Source organism: Balaenoptera ricei, chromosome 6, assembly GCF_028023285.1.
Source record: "Balaenoptera ricei isolate mBalRic1 chromosome 6, mBalRic1.hap2, whole genome shotgun sequence".
NCBI classification, from domain to species: Eukaryota; Metazoa; Chordata; class Mammalia; order Artiodactyla; family Balaenopteridae; genus Balaenoptera; species Balaenoptera ricei.
Genome location: NC_082644.1, coordinates 112,962,298 through 112,974,835, shown reverse-complemented (window position 1 = coordinate 112,974,835; position 12,538 = coordinate 112,962,298). Strand labels below are relative to the sequence as shown.

Here is a 12,538-nt window from a genome sequence, read left to right as displayed (position 1 = left end):
CCTGTGCTCCACGACGAGAGAAGCCACCACAATGAGAAGCCCATGCACTGCAACGAAGAGTAGCCCCCACTCACTGCAACTAGAGAAAGCCCGTGCACAACAACGAAGACCCAGTGCAGCCAAAAATTAATAAATAAATAAATAAATTTTTAAAGAAGAGTATAAAGGTCATGAAAGTCAAGGAGAAACTGAGGAAATGTCCTAGATTGAAAGAGACTAAAGGGACTTCCTTGGTGGTGCAGTGGTTAAGAATCCGCCTGCCAATGCAGGGGACACAGGTTCGAGCCCTGGTCCGGGAAGATCCCACATGCCACGGAGCAACTAAGCCCATGCGCCACAACTACCGAGTCTGCGCTCTAGGGCCCGCGAGCCACAACTACTGAGGCCGCATGCCACAACTACTGAAGCCCGCGTGCCTAGAGCCCATGCTCCACAACAAAGAGAAGCTCCGGCTCGCTTCAACTAGAGAAAGCCCACGCGCAACAATGAAGACCCAACGCAGCCGAAAAGAAAGAAAAAAACGACTAAAAAGACATGACAACTAAATACAAGATGTGATTTTGAATGGGATCCTTTCACTATAAAGTATGTTACTGGGACAACAGGGGACACATGAACGGGGTATGAAAATTATCATTAATGTATTGATACATTGTTATTAATGTATGAATTTTAATTTCCTCATGTTGACGGTTGCACTATGACGTGTAGGGGAAGGTGCTTGCTCGTAGGAAACTTCCACTGAAGTACTCACAGGTGATGGAGCATCAGGGTGGCAACTTACTCTCACATGGCTGCAGGGGAGGTTCTTTGTATCTACTTCCAACTTTTTAGTAACTCTGTGATTGTTTCAAAATTAAAAATAATAACACATTGGGAAAAAAAGAAAAAAAGTACTTCCTCTAACCATTTCTGAAGGAAACTGTGAGGTTTAAATGAGATACGAAATTGCTTGGAGGAAAGTTAAAAGTATTATAAAAATGCAAGATACATTATTACAAAACCAAAGTAAAGGCCTTTTATGGGTTACGGTCATGGACATATAGGATTGACAAATCACCTTTAATCATGACTACTGTCCACCCTTCATCGTAGATTTTTATATTCCGCATTAATTTCAGGTATCAAGAGAACTAGGCAGATGGAACACTAAAGCTGACCATAATTAGCAAGTTCTTCTACAAGGCCTGCGTCCCATACCTCTCCTCTTGAGGAGTCCTTACTCGGGGATGAAGATGATGAATGAGGTGCAGCCACCAAAGAAGTAGCACCAATGGCTGCAGCTTGGGGGAGTTCTCGCTCTTCATTCCCTGGACGTCGGTTCCAGCTGGGGTCACTCATAGGTCGCCGGACAGAAGACACTATATCAGAGCTCCTGCTGCGAACTAATCTCTCAGGGTAAGAATGCCTTTGCTTAAATGCCTCCATCTCAGCTGGAGTTAAGACATGGGAACCGAAGTTTGGCAACCTGGCCTCGTTTCCTCCTGCAGCTCCTTCCAGGATTGGGGGATCTGGTGGTGGATGCGATGGCCTGGCATAGTGAACCTTTGGCCTTACTACAGCAGAAGCCCCTGGAACACAGAAAAAAAGTCTGCAGCTGAGACACAACAAAGTCCAACAAAGGCATGAACAAAGGGTTTTGGTTTTGTTCTTCTGTCCATGATAAAACAAGAGTCAAAAAGTTCACTTGACTACTTTACCTTCATGTGAAGACAGTGGATCAAACATGGCAAGGAGAGACTCTGACTGAGAAGGAGGAGAGGTCAGCTGGTGGGCACCTAAAAGAGATGGGCAAACTGTGTGACCAAGTCAGAACTCATGACTCAGTAGGAGTTTCAACACTGAAAAAGGTTCTCTTCCACAGTCTTCCATTTTGACCAATTACAACTTGAGGGGCATATCAGAAAAAACATGATCTAATAAATAGCATATTCTGCTTACCTCAAATTCATTTTATGTTTTTATCTACATATTTACATGGATTTTAATTACATTTAAGTAGTCTAGCATCCACTGCCTATTACTTCTAATGGCCAAACTGTACTATGGTTAATGCAAAGAGCAGAGCCAGAAGATGTAAATCATCAAAATTTTCAGAATGTCACAAGTTCCCTGAATCTCACCTTCCCTCCACCTATAAAAATAGGGGCAATACTATCTATAGAAGGAGTATAAATTAAAAGTTGTAAAATTGAAATTCTAATATTGCTCTCAGCAAAAGACAATTTATAAGAGAACTCGTAACAAAAATGAGTAATACGGGACTTCCCTGGTGGTGCAGTGGTTAAGAATCCGCCTACCAATGCAGGGGACACGGGTTCGAGCCCTGGTCCGGGAAGATCCCACATGCTGTGGAGCAACTAAGCCCGTGCGCCACAACTACTGAGCCCGTGTGCCGCAACTACTGAAGCCTGCGCGCCTAGAGCCACAACAAGAGAAGCCACTGCAACGAGAAGCCCGCACACTGCATCGAAGAGTAGGCCCTGCTCGCCGCAACTAGAGAAAGCCCTCGCGCAGCAATGAAGACCCAATGCAGTCAATAAATAAATTAATTAATAAATAAATTTAAAAAATTAGTAATACTACATTATACTACAAAACAAACTTGAACTTCTAAAGTACAATATTTTAAAACTACAGAGTAAAAGATGACTCCTCTAAGCATATGTCTAAACAACCAAAATCAGAGATATTAAAATATGCAGACTAAAACTTACAAATATATAAAAGAAACCATTCCTCTAAACTTTTTGAGTCTGAGCTCTTTTTTTTTTTTAAATAAATTTATTTATTTATTTTTGGCTGTGTTGGGTCTTCATTTCTGTGGAAGGGCTTTCTCCAGTTGCGGCGAGCGGGGGCCACTCTTCATCGCGGTGCACGGGCCTCTCACTGTCGCGGCCTCTCCCGTTGCGGAGCACAGGCTCCAGACGCGCAGGCTCAGTAGTTGCGGCTCACGGGCCTAGCCGCTCCACGCCATGTGGGATCTTCCCGGACCGAGGCACGAACCCGTGTCCCCTGCATTGGCAGGCGGATTCCCAACCACTGCACCACCAGGGAAGCTTGAGCTCTTTTTTGATAATGAATAATAGTACTATTTTGCCGTTTGATTTTCCTTTTGTTCTGTGTCTTATAATTACCTTCATTTTTAAAAATTAGAAATAGTGTATCATTATGAAAGCTTAGAATATCAGTTCTCAAAATTTTGGTCTTAGGACACTTCTACATTCTTAAAATTTTTTGACCCTAAAAGCTTACTTATGTTGGTTAAATCTAATGATATTTACCATATTAGAAATTAAAACTGAAAAGAATATATAAATAAAAATTTTTAACTTTTAATAAATTTTATATTAAAATTTTATGTTAATTCATTTACATATACTTATTAAATGATAACACAAATAACCCTTTTAAATGAAAAATAATTATATTTTCCAAAATAATAAACCAGAAGAGTGACACTTCTACATTTTTGCAAGTTCCTTCAATGTATAACTTTATAGAACACAGCTAGATTCTCATATCTGCTTCTGCTTTCAATCTGTTGCACATGTTGTTGTGGTTAAAGTATATATAAAGAAAAGCTGATCTCACAAAGATATGCAGGTAGAAAAGAGACAACATTTTAACAGCCTTTTCAGAAAACTGTGGATATTATTCTTTGATACTCTACCAAATCTTGCTAAGTAGTAGTTTTTTAAACCATTTGGAATCTGAAACCAAATCAGTGAACTTTTTGTACTCTGTTACATTAAAATTTAATTGGTCTGTCTTGCACTTTGAATGGACCTTTTACCCAAGCATGATTTTGTAACATCATACATTGATCATCTGGAAAATACTGGTTCAATTAGATATGCAGATCTTCCAAATATTGACACATTTCATCACATAACATCAAAAAAATGACATTCTTGATATCACCACCAATCTCACCAGAAAAGTTTTTAAATAGCAGGAAGCTGTCAAGCTCGTGGAGGTAGACACGAGTTTTCCAAAATTCTAATTTTTATCTGAAAGCTTGGATTTTATCATTGGTAACAAACTCTGTCCTGTCAATTGTTTTCCTTGAAATGACAGGCTCATTTTGTTAATTTTCAAGAAATGCCTGCCAAATATCCAAGCATGAATAACTACAGTTTGTCATTCTTTCAAGTAAAAATGGTGTTTCATGAAAAACAAACAAGAAAAAAAAACAGCTACTTAGTTAGCTCTCAACTCAATCATATAAGTGCTTTTCCTTGAAACACTTCATCGTATTTCAGAATGCAACAGAAATGCGTTAGGGGTACTTCCTATTCCTTCACAATATTAGATAGATGTGTACTCAAGGGTTGAGATATAGCATTAAATAATTTCTACCGCTTCATCAAAGACATTCATAAGTAAAAATTTTTTTTTTCTTTAAACTGTGAGAGAAGAATACAGTGACCGCTAGTCTTGTCTGGTGCCACTGCCTTGCTTCATGCTAAGGCCTCAGCAAATTTACCCACCTTTGCAACGTCAATATGGTAGAAGGGACAATTACCTTTTATTATTGTGAAAACAGTTTTGCCCTCATACCTCCCCAGCCCCCAGAAATGTCTTAAGGGCCCTCAGTGGTCCATGGACACTACACTTGAAAACTGCTGGTTTAGAACAGTGGTTCTCAGCTGGGGCTATTTTGCCCCCTAAGGGATACTTTGACAATGTCTGGGGACATTTTTAGTTTTCATCACTGCACGAGAGGGAGGGGGATGGTGTGCTTCTGACAGAGGCCAGAGATGCTGCTCGACAGCCTACAATGCACAGGACAGGCCCCCACAACAAAGAGTTACCTGGCCCAAAATGTCCATAGTGTTGAGGATAAAAAACTTTGGTTTAGAATAAATAAAAATGTAAAAAACAAAACAAAAAAAGTACTTCAAACCCAGTACCCAATATATAAAACCACTACTTACTAGCACTCTGGTACTTCTTCTCAGTGCTTTCTTTAGGATAGGTTTTTTAACATTTTATTATCTTATATATAAAATTCTTTAAAAATAAAATTTCCAAGTGGTATTATGTTCTGGGTATTTCTCCAAGTTATTTCATATTCTTTAAAGCATTTAAAAAATAGCTGTATAAGTTCTAATAAGTGGTTACATCAAAATTCACTTAGCCATTCTATTTTTCAGTTCTTAGGTTGGTTCTAATTTTCTGCCAATATAAATATTATGAAGAACATCTTTGTGCATAAGACTTTCTCCATACATGAACTGTTTCCTTATGACTGATTCCTAAAGTGGACTAACTGAACCAAATTTAGCATGTGAACCTTATTTTAAGGCCTCACACACATATTGCCAAACTACACCCTGAAGTGCTGCAACAGTTGATACCATCACCAGCAATGTGTTAAAGGCTGCCAGTTTCAGCCATGGCTGTGATCATTTCTAAAAGTCATTCTCACTTCCCCTTCTTACCATGAGTTGCTTCATCCATGTCTGGACTAGTGACAGAATCTTTACCCCCAAAATCAGAGCTGCACTCAGATCTCAGGTCTTCAATCTTATTGGGAATATCCTCAGAGGTTGCACTTATGCCTTTAAAAAAAATGGTAAAAAATAAACAGCAAGAACAAAATAACCACATAAAAAGTATATGAATTTTGGAGAAATGTATATATTCTCACATTTTTTGTGTCTCAGTTCTTTACATGTGAGTTGTTTGGTATTATATCCCTTATTGTACAATTGCTTAAATATATTTACCTTGATTTGTACAACATAATCAGAATTATCATGCGATGTCTAAATACAGTAGCAGAGGCTACCAAGAACAGATAGAGTTATAGAGGGAACACACACAGACCATTTGTCAACTACTTTGACAGGCTCTATAACGGCACACATTAACTTCTCATAGATGTCAGGTCCCACAGAAATAACTGTTTCCTGGAAATTACTCATATCTTAAATAAAATACATCTCTTTGCTATCAACTTTATAAATGGGGAGGTGGGAACACACCTTCAAATCCTTATTCCTTAAAACAAGCCAGACATACCCGACACAACACTGAGGCCTGGTGTGCTGGGGCGGGAACTGACCTCCCTGACATCCGTATCATCAGATGTGCTACCCAGTCCTGAACAGCTCTCCAGTTCTTGTAGTCGCTCCTCCTGCTTTAGATCTGGGGCCTCTAAACAGAAAAAGTGAGGTATCACATTAGTGATTCTACTAGCACATCACAGTTTCAGCTTTTGCAACCCAGAAGAAAAAAGCTACCAGGGCATGAATGAAATCAGTGTAAATAGACTTTTAAGTCTGGGCCAGTTAGCAAAGTTAGTTAGATCAAGTGTTAAAGAGGTCTAGGTTGTGATTTTCATCCTACATGTGCCAGTTCACTGTGCACAGATGAAAACTCTGCTTCCAGATCACTAATCTCATAGAGTATTCTATTGGTTAACAAGTAAACTAAACGAGAGAATACAGAACAGCTCAGCATTAAATCAACCACTTTCTAAAAAATAACTCCTATGGATGTTCAATACTGAGCTAATCCTACTGTCTCCTTATGTAAAGGTTAGCATGTCTGAATGTGGTAACATTAAAAAAACACATATCAAGATTGTTTCATTATTCTTGAGCCAAGTGATCAAAAAGAAGGTAATTCAGATATATAGTTACTTATATTTGCATTCTGGTAGTTGACATTTAGTTGAAGACAAGGATTTATATTCATAATCAGAAAAAAAGCAGAAATGCAATACATAAAAGAAAGTACAAAATACTTTATATGTGTTTATAATAATCCTGCACAAAATAATTCTCAGGATTCCAGAGCCTCAATGTCAGTGCATTTCAAAAATACATTAGGTGTCTTTGGGTCAAGTTCTCCAAACCTAAACATGCATACCAGGCATCCAACCGCTCAGAGTGGTTGTGTTAAGTTAGTGGGAGATACTGAACTCAATGTCCCACATAGAATCCTGATGCGTTACTAACGATTGCTTCCAAGATAAGTGAACAGAGTCAGAAAGCACCTGCCATCTTAGCCTATGCCATCCAACACTGCATTTTTTTCTTGATGGACAGAAAATACCCTAATTTTCCATTTGAAATTCTTAGCAATGTGATGGCCTCATACTTGTCAAATGTATATCTGACAAAATGTACATAATACAGAAATTAGGATACCTTACATTTAAAATTTCTGTGCAAATCAAAAAGCAAACAATGACAGCATACTAACCTGAGTCACTTGGCAATACCTCTACACTCCAAGCTTCGCTTGTTGTCTCTGATATGGTAGAACCAGTGCAGGGGTCAAGAAGCACTGACCCTGAACCTGGCAGGCACAGTAAACTGCCTAACATGTTCTCTGCTGCTGCACCTGTATAACCAGTGGGGAGTAAAGGGTTAACAAATGTCCTCAGGGAAAGAGCAGTGATGATGGAAAAAAGCCAAACACTAAGCTAACAAAATCTCTCTACTCACAAGAAAGAAGACAAGGAAAGAGTAATTTCAATCAATAACACCACTAAAAACATAAATTTCCCACTTTGGTCACAATAACACAAGCTCCTTTTCATCAGTTTCCTACTGTTCACCTTAGTCTCCATCGAGAAAACACAGATCATTAGGACAAGTCATTTCAACTAGCTTTCACCTTGGTTTTTTAGCAAATTCTACATGTCCCTAACATCTCTCTAATATTTATAGTCCTTTAGGGATTAAAAACACTCAAACAGAGACATTTAACCATAGAAAGTTATACTGGCCAAATATGTTTTCTTCTGCCACATGAGCCACATATTCAGAGCAATAAAATATATTTGCAGGAAAACACACATCTCCTCTGCAGCACTCATTCAACTGCAAATACAGCTTATTGCCCAAATACAGCTCAAGGCCAGGAAAAATACTATTGTACTTTGACATCTGGAACAAAATAATGCAAAACCAATTGAGAAATCTATTTACACTACTTAAAAATACAAATAGAAAGATTAAACATTATTGTACACCTGTGTTAAAAATACTCAAGTTCAGAATGCTCCACTACTTCTGATTAAACCTAATAAAAGAACAATTTTATTTCAGTAGATGAAGAACCTTTGGAAAAACTGGTAAAGGTACCTTTTAAAGATACGTCATGGTTACCAAGGGGGAAAGATGGGGGGAGGGATAAATTAGGAGTTTGGGATTGGCATATGCACACTGCCATATATGGAATAGATGGTCAACAGGGACCTACTGTACAGCAGAGGAAACTCTGCTCAGTGCTCTGTAATAACCTATATGGGGAACAAATCTGAAAAAGAATGGATATATGTATAACTGAATCGCTTTGCTATACACCTGAAACTAAGACAACACTGTACTAAATAAATATAAATCAACTATACTCCAATATAAAATAAAAATTAAATTTAAAAATTTAGAAAATAAAGATGCATCGTGAAATAATTACAAATAAAATAATGTCTGGAACCTGCCTGATTAACCTGTGATTACATAATTGGGGGAGGGGATAACAAGGTGGGAGAAGAGATGAAACAAAACTGGCCACGTATGTATGTGTAATTGTTGAAGCTGAGTGATGGGTACATGGTGTTCATTATACTGTTCTCTCTTATATTTGTTTGAAATGTTCCATGATTTAAAAAGAAAATAAAGATGGTGATTACAAGACTGTATGAATCTTTCAGAACAGACAGAACAATATCCTAGAAAGGGTAACTTTTAACATATGTAAATTGTATCTCGATAAACTTGATATAAAAAAAAAAAAGAAAAAACTGGTCATTCTTTGGAACTGAATTAAACCTTCCAGAAGTAAATTCGGTTTTTAGAGAATCTCAGTATCATATTATTCTGAAAGATTTTATGGCTATAACCTGTAAGAATTTTCATGTTAAGGCAAGGTGTTTAGTCTCAAAAGAAGAATATGCTAATCATAGACTAAGAACGCATATACTATGCCCTGCAAACAAGAATTGCCAAGAAGTTGATTCAAAAGACTGTTTTTTCTTTTTTGCAGGGGGAGGGGCACTTAAATGTAGACAGGGGAAAATAGTACCTATATTTAAATAAAGAAAAAAGAAATACACAAATGCCTTGTCACATACAATTACCTCAGTTTCCCAGTTACTGCTAACATACACACCATGTTTGTCAGAGCACTGAAGTTCTCTCCCATGAGGGGTGGGTGGATACGAATAAACAGCAATCTTCAGGGACATTAAATAGCAGTTACCTGCGATTTCTTGCAAGCGATCTTCATCAATGTTAGGGTCAAAATCACTTCCCAAGACATCTGTACTCCACGTCTCACTCACTGTTTCTGATATATCCCTATCATCTGTCAGTCCCATCATGTCACGAATTTCAAACTTCCTTAGCTTATCATCGAGATTATCCTGGGTTGTAGCTATCAAAAACAAAATTAAGCACTTAAAAAATGGTAGCACAGCTATCATTTTTTTATATCAACTTTAAAGACCTTTTTGTCTTTGAACTTCAAGTTACATATTTTAACATTAACACTCAGCACATAGTACTAAAACACTGAATTATTCCCTCACGGATGTACTCTTTCCCTCTCTGAATTGAGCTCTGCATATGTCCTCCCCCTTCCAGTAAATTAACTGGGGCCATCCATGCAATCAGTTGTCTCCCTGTCCTCTAGAGTGTGACTTTGGTCAAGAATTGGGATATATTCCCCTTTCTCTGAATTTGCACAGGCCTGGCTCCTTGCTTTGTCCAAAAGGTAAGGAGGAAGTGTGCCAGGTGTGAGGTTAGGCCTCAAGAGAGACCTTAGAAACCTCTGCTCTCTCTCATCCTTGGTTCTCTCATGAGGACAAGATGAAACCAGTCTGCTGGAGGATGAGGAACCACATGGAACAAAGCAAAGGTCATCCTAGATGAGCCAGCTCCCCAGTGACCAACGGACCCCCAGCTAAGATTAGCAGAGCTCCCTACTCAACCACTGATGATGAGAGATGCATGAATGAGCCCGGTGCAAATCAGAACCACCACCTGGCTGACCCACAGACTTGAGAGCAAAAATAAATGTTTACTGTTTTAAGGCACCACGTTTTGGGGTGGTTTGTTACGTGGCATTATTGTGGCAATAATTAACAGATAAACCCATACCAAAAAAAAACACAAAAAAACAAAAAACGCGAAGCCTTAACCACTGGACCACCGGGGAAGTCCCCACTCACTTCTTAGCCTAGTACTTCACGAGTGCAGGCTGCCAAGCACCCACAGCAGAATCACCTAGAGGGCTTGTTAAAGAGGCGATATTCGTCCTACCTTAAGCTAGTACAATTTTAGGTTTCCGTTATCTGCAGAAATTTTAATCCTAAATAATACAGTGACAAACTGATCCAGTAAAAACACAGCATTACTTTCATTCACCCCACACAAAACCCAATTGGCAATACTCTTTTCCTTTCCAAAAACAGACTGATCCAGGATTTCTAGAAATGAGACATGGGAAGTGCCTTTTTTTTCCCTCTAACTCCCCAGGTGATTTTTACACACACTAAAGTCACTGCCTCAAATCCAGTTGAGGGCATCTGCCCCCAACATTCCTGTGAAAGCCACCACTGATCTTTAAATGAACAAATCCAAAGGACTTTTTCATATTAATCTTCCTAAAGCACAAAAGGGATCCACCTACTTTTCGTCCTTACCTCACCCTACTTGACAGTTCCTGAGTAAGTACTATGGTTTCCCACCTCCCTGACTCGCTGATACTACTATTCCTTCACCTAGAATATCTCTAGTTTCAGCCAATGCAATGCCAGCCAGGCTTTGAGGTTATTATTTTCTCCCAATAAGCTTTTCCCTACACTTTCAACCACATGTACTTCTCACTCAGAACTGCCAAAGCACTTTCATGATAATTTTAATCATTTGTGTACCATTCTCTCCCTATTCTAAGTTCCTTGAGCTCTGAGTATTTATCTTAGTATCCCTTAAAAATTTAATATTACAGAATTGAAATACCAAATATTACAGAATTCAAGCAATTCATTTTAATTATTCTATGTAATTTTAGCCTGAATAATCCACTTAGCAACTAAACACATTTTTTTTTTTTTTTTTTGGCCGAGCCGCGAGGCTTGCAGGATCTTGGTTCCCCAACCAGGGACTGAATCTGGGCCACCGCAGTGAAACTGCTGAGTCCTAACCACTGGACCGCCAGGGAATTGCCAACTAAACACATTTTTAAGAACTGAAGGAACTATGAGTAAATGCAAGTTTAATGGTCATTACATAACCAACTGAACACAGCCAACTTACATGGAAACAGATTGTTTATTCTGCAACCAGGTAAATTCTTTGCTGCTTGAACAGCTGAATTCAACCTCACTTTACCTTGCTCATGCTCTAACAGCTGTAGAGCTTCAACTCCATTACTCCCAGAAGGTCCTGCTCCAAGTTCTGAAACAGATTCCCCTTCCAGGTCTAGTGAGGATACTGAATTAGAACGATTTGAAGGACCTAGAGAAACATTTATACTGTGAGTGAGCTTTTTTTGACAGTCATGAGCCACCATGTAATTTTTCATGCCTTGATAAGAGACTAAAAAGACTGATTAAAGTGCTTTTAATGCTGTTACACCCTATAAATAAACACGCCCTTTAAGCCAGAAATTCTGCTTTAAGAAACTTATCCTAAGGAACTAATCAAAAATTCACCTAAGGTCGCTTGTTGCAGTGCTTCTTACAATGTCTGAAAAGTGAAAGCAATCTACATGTGTAATCACAGAAGAATGTTTAAATAAATTATGATAAATGCCCATTTGAAGTTAAAGAAAATAGCCATTAAAAACCATGTTATTTAAGAATGCTAAATTACAAAGGGAAATGTTACTGTTATATTGTTAAACAAAAAAAGGTTACAAAACAGCGTAAGACTAATTTTGCTATAAAAAAACCAAAATGTTAACTGTTATTAATAGAATGGTAAGGTCACAGATGGTTCAATTTTTCCTTCATTTTCTAGAATGAATGTACACTACTTATGTTTTCAAAAGTGAGAAATAAAGGAAAAGTTATTACCATTTATGTTTATTTTAAAATGTTAGTCAAATTGAAACTTTTTCATTAAAAAAGCTTGTCCTAGCACATGGAGTAACATATTCTCACTTTACAATCTTGCCTTTTAATTTTCTTTTTTATTCCTATCCTACTTCCATTGTATCTTTCTGCTTCATTAAAACATTAGCAGTATACACAACACCCTGAAATACTAGTGAGTCCATTTTTTTCCATTTAGACATGCATTATATCCCTCTAAAGGAGCTCTACAAGCTTTGGTATATGTTAATACTAGTGAAATAAAACTTGGTATTATTCAAGTCTCAATGCAGACTTAGATCGTCTCCATTTTATGTGACCAAAGGTCTCGTGCAATCTCAATTTTATTCAAAGGAACAATCTTTACAGCCAACTGTTCAAGATCATTAGAGGAAAACTTCATTACTCTCCTCAGTGAGAGGCACAGGTGGCATAATTGTAATTTTTAAGGCTCCTTTAAAGAACACAAAACAAAAT

The 12,538-nt window shown here is 38.0% G+C and overlaps 1 protein-coding gene across 7 annotated transcripts in view; it reads right to left on the bottom strand.

Moving 5' to 3' along the window:
- The window catches only part of GAPVD1 (GTPase activating protein and VPS9 domains 1), a 72,724-nt gene that overhangs the window by 21,980 nt on the left and 38,206 nt on the right, over positions 1 to 12,538 (bottom strand). For 6 of the 7 annotated variants that reach the window (XM_059925609.1, XM_059925611.1, XM_059925613.1 and 3 more), the window contains exons 9-15: positions 11,358 to 11,483; positions 9,226 to 9,399; positions 7,219 to 7,359; positions 6,031 to 6,165; positions 5,448 to 5,567; positions 1,701 to 1,778; positions 1,201 to 1,571 (exon numbers count right to left, since the gene is read on the bottom strand). In XM_059925609.1, the coding sequence (XP_059781592.1) occupies positions 1,201 to 1,571; positions 1,701 to 1,778; positions 5,448 to 5,567; positions 6,031 to 6,165; positions 7,219 to 7,359; positions 9,226 to 9,399; positions 11,358 to 11,483 (1,145 nt within the window). Of the gene's footprint in view, positions 1 to 1,200; positions 1,572 to 1,700; positions 1,779 to 5,447; positions 5,568 to 6,030; positions 6,166 to 7,218; positions 7,360 to 9,225; positions 9,400 to 11,357; positions 11,484 to 12,538 lie in introns of those variants that run through there. The other variant, XM_059925615.1, reaches the window with a different exon arrangement.